Source organism: Struthio camelus, chromosome 5 (assembly GCF_040807025.1).
Source record: "Struthio camelus isolate bStrCam1 chromosome 5, bStrCam1.hap1, whole genome shotgun sequence".
Lineage (NCBI taxonomy): Eukaryota > Metazoa > Chordata > Aves > Struthioniformes > Struthionidae > Struthio > Struthio camelus.
This window is the reverse complement of record NC_090946.1, coordinates 29,803,479-29,829,105: the sequence shown is the minus strand read 5'-3', so window position 1 is coordinate 29,829,105 and position 25,627 is coordinate 29,803,479. Positions and strand designations below refer to the sequence as shown.

Below are 25,627 nucleotides of genomic sequence, written 5' to 3'. Positions count from 1 at the left end.
CGTTGAGCATGCATTAAATTGGGCATTCTGATTGAACAATCAGAAAAGCTCGTCATCCTCCAGCACCATCCTTCCTGCCTGCTCTGCCAGGAGGAGGCTAGGAGAAAATGCTGTACAGATGGCTACCCTGGCTTTGAGCCATGTAGGGATTTGCCTACATAACAGGAATCCCCAGCTTCCCCTTGGAAAATATACTTCCCAAGGCAAAAGTCACAAAATAAAAGGCAGGGTCTGATTAAACCATAGACTATAAGCACCTTTTTCTCTGAGGAGAATCTCATTTCTGTACTCATGTTAAGTGCTGGCGCAGGGTTTGGTGGGGCAAGACCCAATGAATGCAGTTAGAATAGGAAAAGAAGTGTTGTGCTTCTCAGGTCATGGGCTTGCATGCCTGAAAACTCTCCTATTTTTGTGTTTTGACCTTTTGGCTACAACACTAATGCTTCTTTAATATGAATGACTGCCATGTTCAGCACATTCAAATACTTTTGCTTAGATGATTAACAAGAGTTAAGGGAAATGGGGGATTTCAAATAAGTAAATTTGAAAAATGCTGACGTATCTTTCATTACAATTCCAAACATCCGTGACCAAGCAAGGTCTCTGTGATAAAGCTGTAATTGAAAGATACAGATTCTAGAAACAACGTCTACACAGAAGAGAGGAAGGAATAGAAATAATGTCAGTAATTTAATTTAGCGACTCAGTTGATCATTCCAGCCACAAGCTGCTTGGATGCCAGAGCTGAATAAGCATTGGCATACAATGACAAATGCCACCAAAGCAGTATATCACAGAACTGGACTCTGAGACGCTACTAGAAACTGAATTAACTTGTTAGGTTTAAGTCATCAAAGCAGATCAGACATCCAGAGCAACAGAAAACGTAGTTGGAGTTCATTTTGCTGTGACTCACTGTCTCCAAGCAGAAGCAATATTGAATTAAGATATCTGTCTGAAGTAACATAGAGGGGGATATACAGGAAGAGAGAGCAAAAGGGAGTAATTTTCATTAAAACTAAAGCAATGCCTCAGAAAATAATTATACTTCTTATGTAGAATGTAAATTGTTGTTGAAACTGAATGACAGTGTTACTTAAGTTTCTTTGGTAATGAAGTGATCCATCTTGCTATGCACAGTGGTGCGAATAAGGGTGCAAGAGACATTGTCTTTGCAAACAGCAATGTTTGTGCACTATGATCCACTGTAGATGCTGGTCTGATGAACACGTCCAGTTACAAAGAGCTACGGAGAATCCTTCCAGGAAAACTTAAAAGTAGCTGAGTGGGCATATAATGTGATGATATCATCAGTGCTTCAGCCTGGGACCACAGCATGCTGTGTTGGCCCACACTGTGTGTTTCAGAAGCATTAAGAAGCTGAGTCCTTTCCGCTCGTAGCTATTTAAAGACCTGTGGTGCCTTCTGAGATAACAGAAGCCTGCCTCCGTTCTCCTTAACCTCATATGAAATTAATAATTAATTCTTCTGACTGAGAACAGTTGCACTGCGTTGCAGGTGTAGAAGAACTGTCCTCCATGGACTAATGATATTCTGCACTTCTTGACAGAGCAACATTTTCGCTGAGGCAAAGCATATTCTTGTAAGCTCAGGAAGTTTTAACATGAAAGACACCTTTAAGTCTTAGCTGTTACAGTTAAATATGAGGGGTTATCCTACTAATCAAAGGACCCTCATTGTGATCTCCTGTGTTGAGATTTAGATTTGAGAGAGACCTGCTGAACGTGGCATCGTTCTTCAAGTGACACAGATTTTATTATGGATAATACGTCACATGTTGGTGGCACTCTAGGCAGCAGAAGCATTTAGATTACCTATTTCTTTCCAGTACAGATGGGGAGAGGTAATAATACAGCACGAAGAGACCAAGATTTATAAGAACATCCTGCAGAGTTAGCTGTGTTGTCAAGCAGAAAAATAGTGTAGTTAAACAGACCTCCATATTAATCTCCTAAGGATCTTTGACACTGTGTACAGCAATCACAGAAGACCTGCTGATCCTGTACAAACAGAAGGTACTGGCACTCTTCACAGCAAAAATCATATATTTAATTTTGCTTGGCTTGGAAAACACGGATACTTTGAATCTCTTTTCCTCTGCTGCGTGTTTTTGGTAGAGGTATATTTGTAATCTTTGGTTATCTCAATATCCTTGTCCGCAAAGATTTCCCGGATACTCTGAGGACTAGATTTTATTTCTGTGGTGTGCTTGCGTGTGGTTCATTTTGACAGGAAAGGCAGCAGTCCCTCAGAAGTCACACTGCTTTGTTCTTGCTGGAACAACTTGAAGCATTTAACTAAGAGACTAGCAAACGTTTCTGGTATTAAGTTCTGAACATACAATCCATTTATGATTGAAGATGCATTGTGAATTTTGACATGAAAATGAAAGAATGAATCATATGCTTAGTTACTGAATTAATGAGGACAGTGTGAGAATTAGGCAAATATTTACAAATATATTTGCATTTTTTTTAGTTGCAGTGATCATCACTTGCCCAATAGCAAAAAAAAAAAAAGGGGGGGGAGGGCAGTGAGGGGGACGCAACCCTTAGAGCTGCATCAAGTCCTTTGGAAGTTCCTTCTGCTGTATTGCTGCCTGGCTGCCTGCTTTTTCCTTAGAGGGGCTGCAGGTTGGCTCAGAGATGTGGTGCCTCTCTTGCTCCCCAGCTAAGCCTGGTCCCGTGGAGCAGGGTCTGCGGTTGCCCAGGCTGGCGGGATGCCTCCGGGCACCAGCGCACCCTACCTGACCCCTCAGCTCCCAGGATTTAACAAGAACTGTAAGCACAAGCACGAGAAACAAATCCTATCGGTTGCGGAGCTGAATATCACGTTCAGCTCTCTGATGGACTTGAACTTTGTCCAATATTGAATTATTCTATTTTTACAAGGATGGTGTGCATCAAGGACCTATATTGAGTCTGAAGGTGTCTAATAATGAGTTTCTCTTCTGTGTAATGTTAGGAAAGCTACTTCATTTCTTGGAATCATCTGTAGGAGGGTTCTTTTCCTCCCCCAAATCATTGTCTCATCTGTTTTTTTTAATGTCTTTTGAATGTGGTTTGTCTCCAACCATGTGCTTCTACAATGCTTTTTTGCGAAGGATACCCGATAGGTAGAACTAATATAAGAGCAATAATGTAATTCCATAATGGCAAAGGGGAAGGTGTTTTTGTAACTTTGAAAGGAAGGCGTAAATATTTCATGGTATGGAATGCTCTCAGCATCTGTATTTCAGCTCCATTATTTTTTTATTAAATTTATACCTTACTGTGTATAAAAGCCTTTGGGCAATTATTTTAAGTGTTTATGGTGCTTATAAGCCATTGTTTGAGCTAAATGCCAGAGTGGCCTAGCATATTATGCGTTTTCCCGAATAGAGTTGTAGCGTGCAACAAAAATTCAACATCTTGTAGCAGTTGTCTGTTTTAAGTACAAAACTAGATGTACTTATCAGAGAGTCACGATCATAAATTCATATTGTTACTCAGTAATGGTTATTGAATACATCATTATTTAATATGTTAAATATTCTAAATATACATTTAGAAATATATATAATTGTAATCTCTGAAGTGGAATGAGGAATACATTTGTGGATAATGATAGGTGTTTAGTGACAGCTGTGTATTGTCCCATTTTTGCAGGTATTAAGACAGGTTGAAATTTACTATGCCTGAGAAACTCCTGAGATTTTTAGGGAAAGAAATCTAAAATGGGAGTGAAATGGGTTGAACAGTGGTAAAATTATCATCGGAAAGGATAGTTGCATGTCTGTTTTGAGAAGACAGTGATAATTATTTCCATTCAAAAGATAAACAGTCATGCTGGCAAAATGTGCAGGGATGGTACATATTGCACATATTGTTTTGAAAAGTGAATTATTGCTAACCAGGGTAGTGTTAAATCAGCTGATTTAGATGTTTAGAATCTCATAGTGCATTTTAGCAAAAAACAGATTCATAAAACAGATTCAGTATTATCACTACTAAGCAATTTTTCACGGTTACAGGTTCTCATTTCAATGAAGAAAAATTTCAGATAGGAAATCTTAGAAGAATGAGATCAGATCACTAGCAAAGACAATTTTCTTTCAATATTTTCCAAAGCTGATTTAAAGTTTACTCGTTAACTGTGACAGCAATTTGGTGCACCTGCCTTGTTCTCCTATTGTCCACATATGCTTTATCTTTGTAAGAAAACTGTTCTATTATAAAAGATAACATCAAAGTTATCATAATGTATATCAGGATGAATGTCAGTGAAATGTGTAGTAGAAAAGCATTTTACAGGCTTCAGCTTCTGGAGAAAAGGAAAACAGAAATCCACATAGAGGTAAATTATACATTTTAAACAAGAACCTGAGAAAATGCTTGACTTTTGTCATGTCTTCTCAAATGACATTTTTTGAGAATGCTGAGCAACTATTTCATATTAAATAAGGATGAAAACAAGAATGCTGAATAAAACAGTGCATTAGTTTTCGTCTATTGGAACATTTTTGAGAGGACCTACTCACTTGCTCAACATGTGTGACTTGTGACATTCATCTTAAGATTTATAGCCACTGAGAAACATAAAAGGAAAGAAATGTATCTCGCCAAGAAATGGCGGTATATTGTTTTTCCTTTTTATCCTTTTTTCTGATTTCTTTTTGTTCGATTTATTGTCTTTAGCAGTTATTATGTTAAGCATAGATTTATATTTCTGCTTGTTTCTTTGACACAAATTAATTTGCCTTTAATACAAGAAAAATCAGTCCTGAGTTTTCATTCAGACTTTCTCTCCTAGGGAGTAGGTGTCTAAGAAGTGCAATTCTCAGAGAAGCTTTTCTCTTGTAGCTGGCAGTTACTTTCCAGTGCTTCAAAAAGACAAATAAAATAGTAAATTTTAGTGTGTACTTGTCGCAAAAAGCACAAGAAAGATAATGCAGTTAATAAAGCAGATTATTTTAGTTTCAAACTTCCTGTACTTTTAAACTGGTGGATATCTGTCAATTCCTTTTCCATACATTAGGACAATATGTCTTAGTGTTGTAATAAGAAATAGATAACAAAGCCTGAAGGTCAGCAATAGCGTAGAAAGTAGAATAAAAACATTTTTTCTTCTTGAAAATTCCCAATTTTGATATAATTTTGATATTAATTATAATCTTCTGTCATGAAAATATAAAGTTAATTATGGCCTGAAGTTACATACCTTCATTGTTAATTAGAAGTGGGGACTGAAGACTTGTACAGCTGATGACCTTGTTATGTTTCTTGCATTAGAAGTCCTGTGTAAGCACAGTGGGAATACTTGGAGTACTTGAAATATTTGTTTCGCACTATGTGAGCACAGTGGGAATACTGAAAATATTTGCATGAGGAGAAGTAATAGGTAACTTTCTAATTATCAGAAAATATGTGAGATACATTTTGGAAACATAGACTTGCAATGTTAGGATGGGACAAATTGAGAACAGGGAATTTTTTAAATGATGTAAAAGATTGTAATCCCCCATTACATTTTTTCATTTAACTAACAATCTGATTTTTAAAACACTCTCACTAGTGTCATTCAGTTCACCAGTGCATATGTCTATATATAGGCACATGAACCTAAAAGTTAAGCAATGCGTGTGAAAACCCAACTGCATGTGTGTCCCCGAAATAGAACTAGAAATAGCTTATAGCTTCACTGTAAGTCACAAACATTTAAGCTGTATTTCAAAGGAGAAGGTGTTCATGAATCCTTCAGGAAGTTTTGAACAAATTTTGCTTGTATTTGAATTTTTTTCTTTGAGTGCAGATTCTCATTCATTTCTACCCCTGAACTGAAGTTTTGTTTGGCAAATTATGGTAATATGGATAATGTTAGAAACTATCATGTAGTTTCTAATGGCTGTATGACATATGTACAAAAGAATCATAAGCTTTAGAACATTGTGAATTCAAATTGTCCAGTATTGATGGAAGGGTCGATAGAGAGTTCCTGGATTCTGTTCCCAACTCTGCATCCCTCAGCAAGTTTAAAATTAACTTCTCCAAGAGATTCACCTGTGTAGATTTACATCTCCAGATTCATTTCTCTCTTCAGTTAGATGCATAGGGGAAGCAAGAACCTAACCTTCCAACCTACATTTCAACTACAGGAACCAAAATTCTTCCAATGAATGGGAAGTGTCTGTGCTGAAGTACTCTCCCCATAAATATAAAAATACTAAGCTTCCTTACAGCACCATTATGCAACTTAATTAGCTTTTAATTTTGAATACTTTAAGCGCTTTTTTCAGTTGGAGAGTTACTTATTAAGTGGATAGAACACCTTCTATTTTCATAACTAGCAATATGACTTCATTACTTTCTAATACTGCAGTGCTTCATGTTCTTTTTCTTTTGGGTTTTTCAGGCATGAATACAAGCAAGAGTGAGACAGTGAAAGAGCATCCATTAAAACCTTCTAGAAGATCTATGCCATGCTTAGCCCAGAGCCAAACACATCCTCAGAGTCTGACCAAACATTCGTCATTTCTACAGCCAAACCGGGTGCAGCCACAGCCTCGGCCTCAGCCTCTGAGTGCGGGGACATCTACAGCTACAGTGGGTGTAGTATCAGAGCGAGGTAGGAGGCTGTTCTCTTTCAGGGGCTTGTTCCAGCACTGGGGCTGGAAGGGGTCTCTGGGAACATTATTTGCAGTCCTGTGGTATCTTAGATATACTTTTATAGCATCTTCTATTAAAGATCTTTTATTATAGGGGCATCTGATAAGCTTTCACTTGTTTAGACATCTACAGCTCTTTGAAGAGATAATTACAGAATTGCACACAACAGCTAGAAGAGCCATGGTACTGAGTTCTTCACTGCAGTTTCTGTGATGTTTGAAGTGAGGCTTAAGCGACTTTCTTTTTGTCTTTTGCTGAATTACAAGCTTATTTCTTTCTTACTGAAAACAAACCAAGAAAGTGCTCACATATGCTAGAGAATAGTGTGAAGTTTTCTGTAGTCAGTCCTAGAGCAGAGAGAAAAAATAAACATTGAGATTTCTGCAATATATGACTTTAAGTTGAAATGGAGGAGCAGGCTGGTTCATGCATGAGTGCCAGAAATAGGGAAGAGCGGTGTGGGGAGAATGAGAGAAAATATTTGTGAATTTTAGCTCATATTGGGCAAAGGAACTACTTCTGTTTTTAGGATTTATATTTTTAGCAGCAGAATCATGCATTAACACAGAGCCTGGTCTAGTTGGAGATCCCAGTCATTGTATGTGTCCCCTATTTCCAGCTATTGTCACACACTGTTGTTGACTCTGTGTGAACATTTCTAAGCTATATTAAATTGACTGGCTTGTGCTACTAAATTTTGAGAAGTCTTACTTTGTTTTTATTACTGTTGTAAGTTATTTCACTGAGTTGAGCTTCTCTCAGGAGAGTCACAGTCTTTGCTGATGTGATCATGCTCTTCTTTCCACCAACAGAAATACTCTTCAGGACCTCAGCCTAAAGTTTTTGTTTTGAGTCACTGACAGCTATAAAAAGTGTATCTTTTATTTACAAAATACATCTGTATGCTAATAGGAATATTGTGTTTATTTCAGCTAAAGCGATGGAGACTTTGGAAAACAACTTGCTCAAACTGTCTGATACAGAATACAGTAATCCATTTTTAGGTAAGTTTGTACCTAAACTGAAACAGTAATAAGCCAGTGATACTTCAATTACACTTACAGTGTTTAACAACGGAAGGTCTATGCTTATCCTAAACTTCTTAGTTTTTTGGAAGATGAGAATTTGACTAGGGAAATAGATGCTCTCATGCATATTTTAAAGGAGAAACTTCATAAAGTTTTGTAATACCTTCTCACCTTTTAGACTTACAGTGAGTAGAGACAATGTAGAGAAGCAGCATCTATTTTTCTTTTGACAATTTTCCAAATTTTTCAAGTTTAAATTTCCGAGGAGTTTTTAAGAGAGGAAGCATTAGTCTCTAAAATCTGACATATAGATATCTCATTTGTTTTTTCTGTAGTCCTTTCAAGTCCATCTAAATATTGTGATATTTTTCATGCATTCAATATAACTTTTTTTCCATGGCTGCCCTTCATAATACTATCACTCAGAAGTGTATATTTCAAATTTGTTTGCAAATTTTTTTTCCCTCTATATTCATGTAGTTCAAGAGTATCTTGTCTGCAGTTGTTGTTGTTATTATGGACAAAAGCAGTGTTGCTTTTACTTTGGATATTCACATATGAAAGCTGTTCTATTCTGGAAGAAAATAAAAAAAGAGAGAGAAAAAATAGCTGTTATTGGAGCATATTTGTCCATGTGTCCATGCCATTCTGACACTTACGTTAGGCTCAAAGAAAGTAGGAAAGAAGTTATTCCTAGAATAGTACTGTTGTTGCAACTGCAAAATGAGTCCGCGTGTACACATGAGAGTAGCAGTTTGTAGGTTGCAAAATGAATTTCAGAATTCCCTCTACATGTATTACTAGTCTGAAGCACATGCAGGTTTTGGTGTACCTTGCACAGCTACCATGGAAACTTCTTTTGCTCACAGTCAACATACCATCAAACTAAATGTGGCATCTTCATGCTGAAGGAAAAAATCTGCTTTGAGAAAGCTATTTCTGCTGTCCTCTCAAAAGTTTTAGCACTGATTTTTCTTACTGCCTAACATTAATGAAAGAAAGGGGGGTTTAAGGGTCACCTGAAGAAGTGGCTACTGGACATGTAAGTAAAAACGATCCTTTCCTCCAGAACAAAACCAAAATGTTCCAAAATCATGACTCCGACCAAAAATTTGGCATAAGAAAATCAAATTTCTAAATAAGGTGCACTACAGTCCTTTAATGTAATTTTGTTTTGTTGGATATGTAAGAATGGGTACTAGAAGATTTCGCTGTTACATTTTGTTTCAAAATGTCTTTTTTATCTAATTGCTCACATAGTCACATGATGATGTTATTGTTTTATTTATATATGGCAACAGTAATTCCAGTAAGTCTTTTACTTGTTTATTCATGCACCGCTTTTTATTCATGTAACTTAGTTTTCACCTGGAAGGAAACATGGAGGGCTCAGAGACTGAGGGAAAAGTAGGTTTGGTCTTTCTCAAAATTTTATTGTGCTTTGCGGTGGATATTTTTCTCTTTGAGTACAGCTCTGCTCTCTGAAGAGACAAAAAAAAATATTAAGTGGTAGTCCTTTGCTAACTTGACTTATTGAGATTGCAAAAGGTTGAGGAGTGAACACAAATAGCCTAATCAGCCGGGCTGAGGGAGCAATAAAGTGCGAGAAGTAGTGGTCCTGAGCAAGGGGACAGGTTGACCAACCCAGACCAGCCTGGAAAAGACTTTTATTACATCTTGATTATTATGTGTATGTACATAATATATGATGTGACAAGGGCAAATATCAGGCAAAAGATCATCTTTTCAACATACTGAGTTAGTAAAGTTTCCCAAGAGTTTTAGACTTACAGCTGCCTGTGTTAATGAGAAAATTCAGCATTGATTTGCCTGTGTTGATTGAGTAGATCCTAAATTAGATCAGTGAAATGAGTGGAGTTGTTTTGTATTTACTGAAGCGTGATTGTTTTAGGATGTTCAACTAAAAGCAAGAAAGAAAATAGTATTTATAAATAAATCCCAGAAATCAATAGTAATAATTACTTTAGGTAAAAATGAGCATTATCAGTTAAGTTCACCAAGAGAAAATCAGAGAAATGTTAAGTGAATTAAAAAGAGATCACCTTTCTGTAAATCTTCAAAATACAGTTTGTTTACATTTGAGGATCCTGTCTATCCAGGTAAGACTTTATCTACAAGATTAAAGGTTTCATTTTTCTCCTCAGCCTGAAAAAGCAGAAGGTAATATTACTGCTTAAACTTTGCTCACCAAACAAGTGAGAATGATGCAGCATTACTACATGCTTTAGTCAGTACTCTGGCACTTTGATGGAGTTTGCAAAATAGACTGATTAATGGGTATCATCTTCTTAGTGAACTGCTTCAAACTGCTCTCTGGAGAACGTTAAAGAATGCTGAATTAAGCAAATGTGGTAAATTTTTAATTAGACAGTATCATAGAAAGATACATAAAATAGGCCAAATGGCTTTCTCCTCTTTCAGAATTGTAGGTGTCCATGGACAGACCTATCTTCTTGTGAGAAGGGGATTAATAGGCATGAGATAAAAGATTTGATTTCAGAGAGAAAGTTCTCTTTTCAGTTGACTGTAGATGAGGCCATAAATGTATTGGACTTATTTAATCAGTAGTGTCAATGCATTTAAAAGGATAAGCAGATTGTGTATTATATCTTTGTTACTGCTAACACAGACAAACGGAATCAAGAATATTATGGATATATTTTATTTTTCCTCTTTCAGTTTTATGTGGCAAGTGATGTTTTCAGTTTTAGGCCAAGTAATAGCCAATGACCTTCCACAATGTATAAGTTATCTATAGGATTTAAAACCCCTAGAATGCTTAGTGCTTAGGCAAAGCTTAATGGAAATTCTAATCCAGTGAAAGCTATGATCAGAGCTTTCAGTTCTTACACAGGTGGAAAGCACCCCCTGTTTAAATGCTTAGATCTGGACAATAGATACAATGTTACTCATTGCATTTCTCAAGCAGTGGTTGTAGAATTTACTATTTTGGCCGGAGCAAAATCATACTATTACTTCTTGTTCATTGGATACATGTTTTTTTCTCCCTATATCTTTGCCTTGTACAAGACTATAAAGTTCGTTTTGTTAGCTTATTTGAAACATCAACCTTGGTCAACTATTGCGACTTGAGTTCACAGAAGGCAGAACTAAGATCTAAGTTCCCTATCCATCAAAAAATGTTAATCTCTCAAACTCCAGTGGTGCTTCTCTTAAGACTTTTGACTTTTTGACTTTTATTTGTCAAACGAGTGAAAGATTCCTGCTTTTTGACTTTTCAGAAAATGTCTCTTTACCTAAAAACTTTGCCAAGGGACTAATATGCCTGCTAACCACTATAATGTAGTTACCAGTTGTGGCCATGTATATAGAAAACTAATTGTAGTAATTTTTTCTCAAGAGCAGGGCACATTCCTTTTTATCAACTCAGCTGTAAGTAGCTAGTCAATTTGTATAACCACAGTTCTGGGGGAATTTTCTGAATATATTTTTTTTGATGAGAAAATTCCAATTTGTCAAGACTTCTGCAGAAATATTTATGTAAGGTTAGAAAAGTTAGGATTTTTGGCCTTGGGAGAAGAGACCATTGCAGAGTAACTAGTAACCTGGTATTCAAACTATGCACCTGGAGAGTGGAAGAAGATTGAAGCTGAAGTTACTGGATGTCTACAGGAGAGAACAACAGTATAGTGGACAATGCTTTTCCATTAGGTTTCACACTATCTTGAGGGTAATAGTTCTTGAAGTTTTTCATAAGATGCCTGAAGTGTTTGTTCTAACATCAAATGGGAAAACTTTGGAAAGACTTTTGGAGAGACAGTAGAAGTATTTCCTGACTAGCTCTAGTCTCTGATACCAAACGCAAGGGAGATGCTTATATGAGGTGACGTGCTCAGGTGGAGTATGTGGGTGCTGCAGAAGAAACATGGACATTTAAGTGGCTGAACTCATTATCATATAACAAGATATGTACTATCCATTCTCTAATAGATTTGAAAGTCACCCCAGTGAAGCTCAGGCCTATGACATTCATCCTCTCAGAAGGAATTGGATATTATACTTTCTTTCAAAATCTTCAGTCTGTGGATATTTCTTTGAGAAAAGTAGTTTATATTTTATATTTCATTATATTTTTACTCTCTACTTTGTTTTTCTTCTGAAATACGTGCTCAGTAATAACTTTGATTGTGCCAGTTGGATTTAATTGACATAGCTTTGCCTTCAATTAGTGACTTTCCGTTCAATGTGATACTAGAGCTACCACTACTTTTCTCCGGCTATGGACATGGTTCATTGTCTTGGATCACAAAGCACTATGCACAATATGCAAACTTTACTTTAATAAAAAAAAAAAAAAAAGCCAAAAACAAAAAGCAGGGGGAATAGTGAGTTGGAGCAACTACATGTAGAAGGTCACATTCCTGTAGAACTGTTGTTTGGGTTTTTTCTTTAGTTTTGGAAACATAATGAAATTGCATTCATGCTAAGGTTAACTAATGAGTTAATCTAGGAGCTGCTTTGTTGGTGCAGGGGCATTGTGCATGTCTAAAGAAATAACTACTGGCAAGGTTTAAAGGTGACATTTCTTTTTCTCCACAGGCAATTGTACAGATAAAGGGAATGAACCTTCACTTTCAGTGTTTGCAAATGTGGCTGACGTTCTTTCCTAAAAGGAATGCAAATGAAAACAATTTTGATGAATATGCAAAGGTGTTGCTGTTTGTATTAGAAGTGTATTTCCGTGAGCAGTTACAAAAGTACCCTCTTCAGTAACCTCTGTAAAAAATTGTAAGAGGTGGTTATTAAATAACTTCTTAGAATTTTGAGGGTACTTTATAAATCAGTTAACCGAGTTTAAGAAAAGTTAGCAATTCTTTATTATTCTTTCTTGTTGAATTGAAAACTAAGTACTCTTAGATTGAAGTCAATTTATGTGATTTGCAGGAGAATTTGTTTACTTCAGTAATAACCCCTTTTTCTAGCAAGAAGCACTTGTTTCTTGTTGTAACTAAGATCAGCAGTCTCCTGTAATGCCTGGTACAGGTAAAAGAGAACTATGTGAGGTATAAAGGCTTCTACACCCCACAAAAACAGGAAACGCTATTTTACGGAATAGTCTGATCTTTTCTCACATCATCCCTTGGGTTTAGGAGTAGGAATAGGACAGCAGCAGTATTTGGACTGATATGTGACATGTTTTTCCACCTGCTAGGTCACTTTCTGTTGTTTAAATTACTATCATTAGTGTTACCATGTTGGATTTTCTCCTTTTATGTTCACTTTCAAAGACTATGAGACAGATTTACAAAGAGATTTCTTATTAAGATATAGATTAATGCCTTTAAAAATCCAGTTTATCACATACCTGGCTAGGGCATCAAGCTTTTTAGAAGATAGGCCATCTTGGAAATCCAGGTAGACTAGGAGAAAGAATGAATGCTCAGTCTGCTTGTTAACCTAAAAGTCCAATTTATTTACTTTAACAAAAAAAATACACCTGGTAGCATTCAGCATGATGTGAGAAATTATGGCAGACTCTGTCTCTCCACTGTATCAAAATACACTAAATTATAACAGGCTGAAATGTTTCACTTCAAATAAGATGCCAAAAATAAATAATGGATAGTATAAACAATATAAGTTAACATTCAGGATTTAGATGTAAGGAATATCAATTTTAAATTATTGGCAGTTTTTTGTCAGCTGCCTCATTAGCAAATAAGACGATGCTAATTCATGTATTCATTTTTCAACCCTAGCTTTTCTGAATTAGGTCAATCATGAGGGTTTTATATGTAGTAATTGGCATTTTCCTTGGCATACTACTAGATCCTTGCTTGATAATGAATTATTCAGTACCTAATTTTACCATAATAGTGACCTCTTATTATGAATGCATTCTGTATCCAAGTGTTACAAAGTTTGCATATTACAGAGTCCCTTTTTTATGTGCTGTGCTACAATGTAGTGAACTGAGAAGTGAAAAACTGAGTCAAAAACAACAGTGAAACAAAATATCATAATAACTGCATGCTAAATTATTTGTTAGTGCTTGAATACAGAGGTTCTTTTAACCGAGTTTTGATTTAAGGATGTTGGTATGATAAACTGGTAAGGTGGATGAAATAACAACAGTTTTAAAATGAATGGAGAGACTGAAGGATCATGGAGTTGTATGATTTCTGCTCCAGCTGAAATATAGCATTGTGTTGTGAGATGGCTGAAAAGTCACATTAGGACAGTTTATACTATACCCGGCTTCTGACAGAGCTCCCGTCCTAGAGCTGGGTCATGCCTGGAGAGCTGGCCGCATGGATGAAGAGGCAATGTGATCTATTAGGAACAGAGCGCTCTTCTTCTGAAAGCTTAATATTGAGATTCGTAATGGCTAACTACTTTAGGCACATCTGCCTGTATGCGTTCTGTAGACCATCTTAACTCTTCCAGACTGCAATAACTCCTGCCTGACTCCTTTTTTAAAATTGAAGAATATTCACAAACCATTCTCTGTAATGGCTACCACTTTGCAAAAGCCCATGAGAAATTGTACGCTAAGAAAAGATAGCCCGAACATACTAATTACAGAAGTGTTTAACATGTAAGTATGTGTATTGTACAGGCAGCTGAAAAACTTAGGCTTGAGACCTTCTGTGTCGCGTATGCAATATAATAGCCCAGTGGCATGGCAGAATAAAGTAAGATCAGTGATAATGTAACTTCTCTAGGTGTCTATTAATACCCTTCAGGTTATCTGCCATTTCTAGGACTAAAATTAGGGCAAAAAGGGATTAATCTCTTGACCTGTAATCTCATTCTGACTAAAGCTTACCAGATCTGGCCCTAATTGTTTAAACCAGAGTAAAAGGATTGAGCCAAGAATCATGCTACCTAAGTCTGTGAAACAAAAATTATTTAGGAGCAATTTTTGTATTAATTTTCCATATCTATGGCATCGTTAAAATGAAAACCATTTACGCCCCTACATTACAGGTATCTAAAATATAATATTACATTCTGTGTTATGGAGAAACTGGGGCAAGTGCTTTTTTCATGTTGTGATAGCCATAAAATTAAAATGCACTCTTGGTCCTTCAGAAAAGTATGGTAGAAAGAAAGATCAGTTAAGCCAATCAGTTAAGAAGGCACAGAGATGAAGAGGCAAAGCGTGGAGCTAGAATTGAGTTCTAAAATAACTACTTCTTCGTTCTTAGCTAAAAGATTCCCAGAAATGAAAGTCTCTTCAACGCTTTATCCTGTAAGTGTCCTCAGGGCAAATTTTACTCTGGCACGCTGAGAATAATGAAACTATATGTCAGAAAGGGTAGGTACCTTTTGTGATGTGTAAAGACGGAGGTTACTTTTCATGCTTCTCTGTTACAGGGTAGTAAAACAAAGCAACAACTCTGGTGGAGAATAGATCTGTTATCCTCTTGATTAATGCTTGAATGTTTTTATAATCGCTTCTTGAGTGTGGATCCATGTTACCAGTATACATTACCTTATTTAGATGTGTGTTCAGAAATGCTAACAATTATATGGGTACATCTGCTATAAATATGTACCTAATTAAAGAGAAATTCTCGACTTACTGAACTGAATAGCAGAATTCCCATTGGCTTCAGTGAAATGCGATTTGGTGTCAGCATCTAGAATTGGAAAAGCTCACCTTTTCCTCTGAAGTAATAGCTAACCTTTATTTAAAATTTGGCTTTTTTCCCCCTGTCTTGTTTTTGTGTTAGAGAAAGTTAAACAGTTTAATACAGGAAACTTTCCTTTTGTTAATGGAGAATTAAGAATACTTGAAGTCTTAATAACTTACTGATTTTCCTTTCTGTCGTAGGCCACTTGGGGCTTACAAATTGTATATTCAACTTTAATGATTTTTTGAATCAAGCTTATTATGTAACAACGTCCAAAGAGCTTTTTACTACCAAATGAGTCTTAATACAGTTAAATGGTACAGTTAAATTCATCAGCAAAATATTTGTACAGTATATGCTACCTGTTGAAAAATTCATTATAGTTGCTTTGTACGTTGTTTATTTTCTTACTTATATTCAGTTCTACAAATATATATTCTTTCAAAATAAGGTTTTTAGGATCGATGTTTAAACCCTTCTCTTTTTAGTGTGTACTATGAAAACTCACATAATGGGCTCGTATAAAGGGTCATGCACATCCTGTTTACTATAGCAGTAACATTTTACCTGAATAGTCTTGAAGAAAAGTGTATTCCCTCCAGGAAAGCAAAAACAAAGAAGAGAAGGGTTACGGAAGGAGACAGATGTCCTTGGCATCACTCTGAGGACATGGACATGAGCATACGCTATCCTCCCTATCCTCCCATTTGCAATCTGAAAATGTTATTGACTTCAGAGACATTTTTTCTTCTTTACCTAATAATGCCAATTTTCTTATTTACACTTTTTTTTAAATACCTTTTTAGGCTTTGCTGAGAGTTCACAAGTTTCTCAGGTACCTCTAGGTTTGTCATAGATTTGTCATTCCCTGGAACATTATTATAGGAGAGCTGATTTTTAGCCAGAAATCTTCCCACCAGAGCTGAATTGTTTTGCAATTTTTTGTTTGACTCCATGGAAAGAGAGAAACAGAAAAATATTTGCATGAACAAGAATTAAAGACTTTGCCAACTCTACCAGATTTTACACTGAGTAAAGATTTTCTGTACATTAGTTGCCATAGGCCAGGGAAGGCATGATGGGAAATAAAAAGTGAAGTCAATAGCAACTTTCTCACACCGTAGAGGGAAAGGGCTTGAAAGAGCAAAGCTTTTCTCATCGCGTTTTGTGGAAGCTGCAGCCAAATAAAGGCTCTGTGTGTGAGTTTAAAGATGGATACTTAAAATGTGAATCAAATAGACTGCTAATCCATTTTGGTACGGAGTAGGGTAGGTTAAATTGAAAACATCCTTGGGCTGTACAACTTCTGCGGCAACATTGAGTGATGCTATCTTGATTTGATTTGTGGTAGTCCTAATTGACAGTTAAAATACAAAACCAATTAATAGAGATTGTGGGGAAAGGATGGCAGTTTGTCTTTAAGGGAATGTCATTTTGGCTTGGTGCATAGGAAAATTACAAAACAGATAGTTTCTCTTTTAATAAAAATGATGAATACTTGATTACAGGAAAAGCCATTGTAAAATACCATTAACTATGTTTTTGTTAAAAGTTTCACTTCTGTTATCTTCCTTTGAGATCTTTGTCTAAACCAAAATATTTCATTTTTTATTCTTTGACATTTTTGAACCTAATAAAAAGAAATTTACAAAAAAAAATCAGCATAAGGAAGAAAATAAGCCTCCTAATACCACATGTATTCACAATTATTCTTTCTCTTTTTCTGGTACATAAATGTGACGCGATCCATTGAACTTTTTCTTTAATTAATTATACTTAAATTTTCATCATGGTAGATGATGCAAAAGACATGAATGGGACAGGTATTCGGTTCAAAGCATTTACATAAGTATATTTTAGGTGTTTTGTGACAGTAATATCTGTAACTAAGTAAATGTTAAGAAGAAAATACACGTGCATACTTTTAAAATATGCATGGGACACTATGGCTTTCGCTCTAACATACTTTCTCAGACACCTGTAAAATAAACAGTTATCCAAATGATTAAGTGCTATGTTTTGATCTTCTCCGTTTTGCTCTATTGTTGATGTTACCTTATAAGACACTTCTTTAGGTGCATAAAATAAATCATCAACTATTAAAAGATGCAATAGCAATTATTTTTAAATTTTAAGAAGCCTACCTTTTTAATTTTAAATTTTATTATATTTTTATGATTATTGTGTTCACATTTTAGACAAGATAGCAGATATCTAAAAGGAAGGTAATTTTTTCACAGAAAATACCTGCTGCAATTTAAAGGCTGTGTCCTTGAAAATGCAAAAATGTTTAATAATTAGAAGAAAAAATTAGAAGTGTAAAATTGAAACTCATTTCATAACTGTAAATTATTTAAATTAAACCTTATGTATTTTTGCAGATTTTTTCTTAGAGTGTTAGATGTACTCATCATGTCCAATTCTGTAAAACTTCCCTCATAAAAGCAGGCTTAGACTTATATAAGTCTTCCTTTGAACTCAGATAGCCTATCTAGATGCAAGAGCCGAGGTTTCATATGCCTTTCTCTTCTTTTCATTTTACTGGCTTCTATTCCAAGGTCCTGATCTTTAGTAAAAGCTAACAGCTCATCATATCTGGGAGTGAGTCAAATCTGCACAGTGGCTTAAGTATCCTGTTTCCTACCTTGTATACCTACTATCTGAAACCTTCTTCACAGTCTTTTTACTGCATTCATTTTTACTGACCATATATTAGATTGAAACCCATATATTAGGTTGAAACATTGTTTAAAATAAAGAAAATCCCTGAGGTAGAATCTCTGCCAATCAAAATGGGTTATTTCATACGTTAAGAAATCCCTTCACGGATTTACTGATGTTTATATCAACAGCAACATTTACTGAGGGCTCATTTTTACAATATAGAATTCAGCTGAACAACTTAATGAAAAATACTGTGTTATTTCATACGAGCTTTTAGGAATTTAAATTCAGGAGATACAAGATCGTAGTCCCCACAGCAACCATGACTTGTTTCTTGGCTTCTGTTTAGGATTTAGAATTATTGGGCTGAACGCTGTTCCCAGATACTCTGATTTTCCTCATGTTCGTGTGAAAGCTGAGATGAGAACTTGGCTCAGGATTTGTGGGGAACCTTTATGAATACGTTTGTATTTGCAGTTTGCCCAAGATATATTTGTTGTGGGAATAATCATTCCATTTTTTCATCTTTAAAATGTTTTTTTCAAAACTAACTGCTTTCCAACATGCACTTAAAAATTGCACATAATAATGGTCTGATTTGCTCTAAGTTTTGTATATTTTTAAATGTTCCAATGTTGTACAGCCATTACCCCTCACTTTATCCCTGTTGGGCATATATGGCAAGTATTGTAATGATTTTTTAGATGGAGAATGTGCACGGAAATTAACCATCTAAAAGAAAATTTCCCTCCTGAGAGAGGACATAAAGTGACTCAGACTTACTCTAGTCCTTCTAACTTGTCTGCAGTGATAATGCAGAAGGAAACGTGACTGAGAGTGAATCTTGGCGAGCCTTGAGGAAGGTCTTTCGTCACCTGCAGCTGTCTTAGGAAGTACAAATATTTTATAAACACTTTGGCTGAGTAATTAAGAATAAATCCAGTGAAGATTAAAGCACTTGCTTCACAGTGTAAGCTATTTTCTACCACCATCAGATACGCATATTAAAATGAGTCCTCTGAAGTGGTCAGTGCAATACCTTATTAGGCTAGTTTTCAAACATTATGTCTAATGATGAGCAGCAGGTGCTCAGGGGAATCAGGCATTTACATTGGTTATTTAAGTTTAGAACATGAGACCTTATTCTGTCTCCAGGATGTAGCTGTCTGTCTGATAAAGTGTCTCAACAATTGTGAGTCAAGTACAAAAGCATCTGAATGTTTGCTTTGTATCACTTTGTGTTTGCTTGTTTGTTTTTAACTGCTATGAAGAACGTTGTGGGCTTTTTTTGCTTGGATGGTAATAGAAAAAAGTTTCTGTAGGCTTTGTACCAAAAAAGTCGCTTCTAGTTTGAGACGAGCATGATAATTCAAGTAAGAAGCTTTTGTAGGAAAAGATAAAATATAGGTCACTGAAAAGTGGATACTTAAAAGGAATATTCAAGATCAACTGTAGCTGTAACGTTACTATTAGTTTCTCTCCGTGATAACCTAAAATGAGCCCACTGTTCTGTTCTGTTTTTCCTTCAGACATAGGAAAGGACAAAGACACATACACAGATGATTCAGAACATGGGAATTACGATACTCGTACAGATCAGTCATTGCTTATTCAAAGCAAGCTTACCAGACAGAAAACAGAACCTCGGACTAAATCATCTGTAAAGGTAATGGATGCAGAACTTTATTAAATTGTATAAATTGTCACAATATGTGTAAAGAATTTTAAAACAGAGTTTTTTTAAAAGGGTTTAATTAGGTTACAGCTTAAATAAATAGGCATCTCATGAAAAGAATTTTAGGAGGCTCCCATATTATTAATCTGACTGATAGAAGCGGTGAATGGAATTCTCTGTAGCAAAAGGGACCAAAAATTGTATAGAATGAAGGACTGAAATGATTCGTACCGACTCCTCTAAGAGGCAGTAGCCCTCTTAGAAAACATTTATACTGCATAGAATTTAGGGCGTGGGATGCCCAGCATGGAATGAAGAGACACAGTCAGGTGGGAGGCTTCAGGAATTTAGGAAAATTTAGAAGAACTGATTTCGTGTAGCAAATGATCAGTAAAGAGTGATATACAGGGTAGGATTCTCCTTCTAAGGAAGTTACAGATGGTATATAGACACATTCAATGGAAGATAAAAATCGTCTAAGTATAGGAGAGTGTAGGAATATTTTCAGGAACCTCAACTAAAGCACCAGAAAAGCCGCCTAGCCATATAAAACCAACATGCCCTCTTGCTTAGTAATCCACTGAACACAGTATTCATCGTGATGCATTTTCTGCAACAGTTCATCCACTGTTATGTCAAAGAATTATGACTGATTTTTAAATCAAAACATGCTTTTTTGTTGTTGTTCCCACTCTGGACTGGGAGATACTTAATTCTCCTTTCTGTTAAATGTAATTGTTTGTAAATGTACAACTTATGGCTTAACCTCAAGAGGTTCTCCATTCTTTTCTTTTTCAAGCGCTAGAAGTAATGTACTCTGCAGAAGTAATGTACTCTGCAGAACAGTTTTTACTGGTGTTTTCGTGATAATTTTTATCTAAAAGCATGCATAATACTGTGCTACAAATCTAGAATTGCCTAGATTACTTTAAGGTTCTGTATTCTACATACAGGTACTCTGCAATAGGCTGTTACAGAGTTCTAACATCCATTATGCTTTTGGTACTTTGTGTTTTTAGCATTAAATGCATGTTTCATAAGAATCTTTAATTATTGTAAAGCTTGTTTTCTCAGTCACACTATATTATCATTTCCACAGGATTCTGAAACACAGATAGCAGGCTGGTGTGATCTATGAGACAACTACATTTCAGGGGATACTTTTAGAAAAAAACTTTTATAGTAATAGCTGTCTAATAGCTTTTAGATAGTTTTATAAAGAATGATATTTAAAGATTGGTAATTCCTTAAGCGTTTTTGGCCTGAAAATAAAATTTCTTTAATTGTAAAACGGGATTATTTTTTAATCTAAACTGCTGCAACCAGAACTTCCTGTATTAGCAGAGGTTTGTTTTGTCTGTTTCTGCGAGGCTAGCCGAATTAAGAGAGAAATATTAATGGATATTCATGTTTGATTTTGTTTATTACTTAGACAAATACTTTTATGCTAAATGTGATCTAAAAGAAAAAATAACGCAGAATCTGGAGGATTTAAGTTCTATTATAGAGAACTAAATATTTTTGGTAACAGCACGCAGGGCAGCTACAGAAGAGACAAATGAAATGTCTTATTTATCTGTCATTACGCTAAAGCACAGTAATTTTAATAGTTGTGTATAAAATATAAAATGACCGCTAATTGTGTTTCCCACAGCCCTACTTTATTTCAAAGCTTAAAGGGAGCCTTATATTCCTATTAATTTTAAACAAAAATACACTTTTTATGTTTCAGTCTTTGTATGGCCTGATCTACTGAACAAAGTATTTCAGAATTTAAAAACAGTCTTTGGAAGCAGCATCTGGCATTCAGCCTTGAAAACTCCTTTTATCACAGCAACTACTTTGGACACTTCCTTCTGCTTAGAGGCCCTTTTTATACCGTTTTTGTAAACGAGGCAACCAAGCAGGTTTATCCTTGGGTTTACTGGTTACCTTGCCTCCACAGGAAAAGGCCAGAGGGAATTTAAATCAGTTCTAAATTAGAAAAGAAGGGGTACTACTCTGCCTTCAGATTATTATGTAAGTCTTTCTGACAATATCTTTCTGAAACTTTTGCCCTAAACTGGTATAAAACTAGCAAAAGGAGACTTCAGATTCTTTGAGATTGTCGAAACTTACAATGGAAAGTAGAGAAAACAGCTCTACAGCTTTTCAACCGGTAAGTACACTCATATATTTGTGGAATTAACTGATCTGGCTTTACAAGGTCTCCTTAGTCTGACCAGAGAGTGAAAATAAGAAACAATACTTTGACAAACTGTACAAGGACAAAAGTTGCATTCTTCTTCTCTGCTTATTAACAATTTTAGTTTAGGCTTGTTTTCAAAGGCTTGTTTTATAGCTGAGATTCCTAGGAACAAATTACTAAAACAGGCATTTGCAATTAATGATTTTGTGATATTATCGTCCGTCTCAGTGATGAGCTGCCTGAATAATTCAGCAACAAAGAACTTGTCTTGCTGACGTGATGAAAGCTGATATGCATTTTTTTCACAAATTATCTAGTATTTCAGGTCACGTACTTGAAGTGTCACTTTCCACAGCGTTGATGTGCATTGCTGCAAATGTTTTAGAAACGTCAGATTATATTGGTATATCATCTGGATGCCAATATTCATGTTGGTACTCACTTTTTTTTTTTTTTTTAAGTAGTTTTCCTTGTTTATAGGGTATAGCTCATATTCCACTTTAGGCTGATGTTATTTCAGTAGCCACAAATTTTATATTGACAAATTATGAGTTGCTCAGATGCTTTAAGATGCAATCTTCATTATCTGTCTCTTCTGTCTTTTCCTCATCAATTGATACTGAGATTGTGCAGAAGGTGTCTTCTCGCATCGTATGACTGTCTGTGATTGTGCCAAGGGATCTCATGCAAGGAACCGTATTGACAAGTGGCTGCTGAGCAAAATTTTATGTAAACATATCTAATATTGAAAGTGGAATGTAGAAAATGAAAGGTCCCTGAATGGAAGCCTGATATTTGGAATGCTCTGATTTCACCAAGAAAGGAAAGCAGACTAAATAGACTTTATCACTTGAATGGGAAGCAATGTATGTTCAGAGAAATAGTGAAGTCAATAGCAGTGAATTCTCTTCTCTGTACCAATTATTTTCACATGCATAATGGCAAGATAGGAATATGTGAGAAATACCACTTCCATTTACTCTGTATGTGTTACTCTCTTCAGTCAGGTGACATTTTTATATAGGTAATCTATTGTGTTATCTGGCAAGGCAAAGGAAGGATTTCTAGGAAAAATTTCACACATTCTCACTGTGGTTGCAGGCACTAAAATGAAATGCTACATATGTAAAAGCTGAGTTTGTCTTTTATGATATCCACTGATAACGATTATAATACTGCATGTCAGAACCAGCTGTGTGTTGAACAGGAGCTGACACAAATTCTCTTCGAGTCTCTGGAATTTAATATAACTTCTAAGGAATTTTAAGTAAGTCCTCAAATAAGCAATTACGCAAAACATACTGAGAATTCTTTCTAATCAAGTGGAAATATTGGTGAAAACTTAATCTAGATTGAGGAAAACGCACTACTTTCAGCATAGATTGGTACAGTGGTTATTGAAAAATAAATTTACCACTGAAAATCTGGAATATATTGTTTAGGGTTTGTGTTGGATTATTTGTGACTTTGAACATATCTATTCCTCTCTCTCCTGCAAAACAGATATTCTGCTTACAAAATTCCATGTAGGTAGTTTTGAAAAATGGAATACCTTAAACATAATAGCTGCAGAATGAAAATGTTCCTCACTCTTAACCTTTTATTTTCCATTTTTTTGCAGAAGTTATTTTTTTCTTTTTTTTTCCTGTTTAAGTCCATACCATTCTAAGTTGCACCACTCTGTGGCTGACTTTCTTAAATTTGGTTTGTGCTGTACTATCTAATGCTGTGAACTGGTTGTTAATAGTATGTGCGTTATTTCACTCATAATCCTGCTCCTATGTTCAGTGAAAGCTAGGGGTGCATACTGAAAGAGAAGATCTAGCTATAAAAACGTTTTAATGTATAGATAAGCACAAAATGGTATCAGGTGACAGCAGGGTAGGATAAAAAAAAAAAAAGGAGAATAGCAAAGGAAGTCTGACAGATGAGCAGTAGTCAGCTAATGCAATCAAATAACACACAAGTAGATAATGTAGGCTGATGGTTTAAAATGAATGATAATAGATAAGATCATTACCCCAAAACAGAATGGTCGATGAAATGGCGCAATGGAAGTTACTTTCATAATTATGCTTCTTGTACATGGTTCCATTACTTGTTTCCACCCACAGTAACATTATATGTGAACAGACTAACTTTCAAAATTTTGCATAATATCCCCTAAGCCTGTTCCTTTCCTGAAGGAAATATATTTGTCATTTGTGCAGCTTTTCTGTAATGGCTACACTGTGAATCTGAGTAGAAGGAGGATGGAAAAAAATTGATCTTTGTGAAGAAGCTAAATTAATGACTAATTCTTTATTTCACTCCTAAAAAGTTAAGCTACAAATCTATTAGGAGGGTGAGATCTTTCTGGAATCTTCCCCTCTGTTCGGGGAACAGCAGAAATGCTACATAGTACAATATGTATACCAAAATACGGTAGCATGGCTACTTATGGCAGCCTGTCATATTAACCAGGCTGTTACTTCTGATGCCTGAGATAGTGTGTATATATATGTTTGCATATGCAAATTTGTCCCTAGTTTTCTCTCCTAGATTATTATCTCATGGTTATTCACAAATGGAAAAAAGCAAAAAACACTTAAAATCAATCAAAATATATTTTTGCAATTAAGTAATTGAAAGAAAGACTATAATAGATCTATTTCTGGCTTATCTAGTTGAAAACTCTCTTCAAACACAAAAAGGTGACTACTAACTTAGTAATGTGCTTAGAAAATTTTTCAGAAAGCATGTGTTGGAAAACCGGTAAGCAGAGGATGATTTTAAAAATGTTAAAAATGAGTCTAGTGCTACTTTAATTAAACACATTGCTGTAGCCTAAAATCTTTAAAAGTTTCATTATAGCTAATTCCATGTAACTTAAGAAGCATGTATCCTCATGGGGTCCTGGGTTTGATTAAAACATCCTGAAACAAAGCAAACATTAATTAGGACTCTCACTTTTGTTCCTGGAAATAAGGCTGTTGCAATTAACATCAAAAACATACTTGTTTCCAGAAAATACTTAAAGCTAAAAGTTGAGTCATAAGCTCTTAATGTAGATGATAATCACTGAAATGGTGGCATTCTTCAAGTTGAATATTACTGAAGCCGTTAATGCAAAATTCATACTATAAGGGTATCAGGGAAAATTAGTAATCAAAGTAAATCACATGGTTTTCATCAATCAGCCAGCAGTCAGTATCATTTTTAATGCTATCTTGTGAATTTCTAAGAACAATAGTAAATCGTATTGGTAGAAAATTTTATTGTATGAGAAATAAGTATTTTACCTACAGTTAGAACTGGAAAGCTATTCATTTAGATTTTGTGATTTTGTTTTCGGACATTACCATTCCAAGCCAAATTTTCCGTGGAAGCATACAAAATGATTTTGTTTATTGTAGGGACTTCCATACAGTCCTATCCATTTGGGCTGTAATACTCCATGCCAGAAAATATTATGGCGGTGCTTACAAAAAGAATGTCGTGTGTCAGCAGTAGGTCAGGGAACACACATGTGTCTTTTCCCTGAGAAAGCAAATAGATTTCAAAGTCCATCTTACTTGCCTTTCATTCTTCAAATGTTTTCTGATTCTACAACTTTTCCCTGCATCCTTGTCGCTGAAAAAAAAAAAAAGGCTACTGGCAAGGCGATGCTGTTAGGGAATGGTGGTGCTGGGATTGCTGGGATAGAATACTGATGTTTGTGTGTGTTGGAGACATTGAAATAGTACTCATAAAATCTTGAAATGGATTACTCTCAGCCAGATTTCTACAGGGATATCACTACTTAA

The 25,627-nt window shown here is 35.4% G+C and overlaps 1 protein-coding gene across 13 annotated transcripts in view; it reads left to right on the top strand.

The window, feature by feature from the left end:
• ANO3 (anoctamin 3) overlaps window positions 1-25,627 on the top strand; it is a 226,975-nt gene that overhangs the window by 126,110 nt on the left and 75,238 nt on the right. For 8 of the 13 annotated variants that reach the window (XM_068945319.1, XM_068945323.1, XM_068945321.1 and 5 more), the window contains exons 2-5: window positions 6,412-6,624; window positions 7,598-7,669; window positions 19,509-19,645; window positions 21,732-21,812. In XM_068945319.1, coding sequence (XP_068801420.1) covers window positions 6,412-6,624; window positions 7,598-7,669; window positions 19,509-19,645; window positions 21,732-21,812 — 503 coding nt within the window. The remainder of the gene's footprint in view (window positions 1-6,411; window positions 6,625-7,597; window positions 7,670-19,508; window positions 19,646-21,731; window positions 21,813-25,627) is intronic. The other 5 variants (XM_068945325.1, XM_068945324.1, XM_068945318.1 and 2 more) reach the window with 1 other exon arrangement.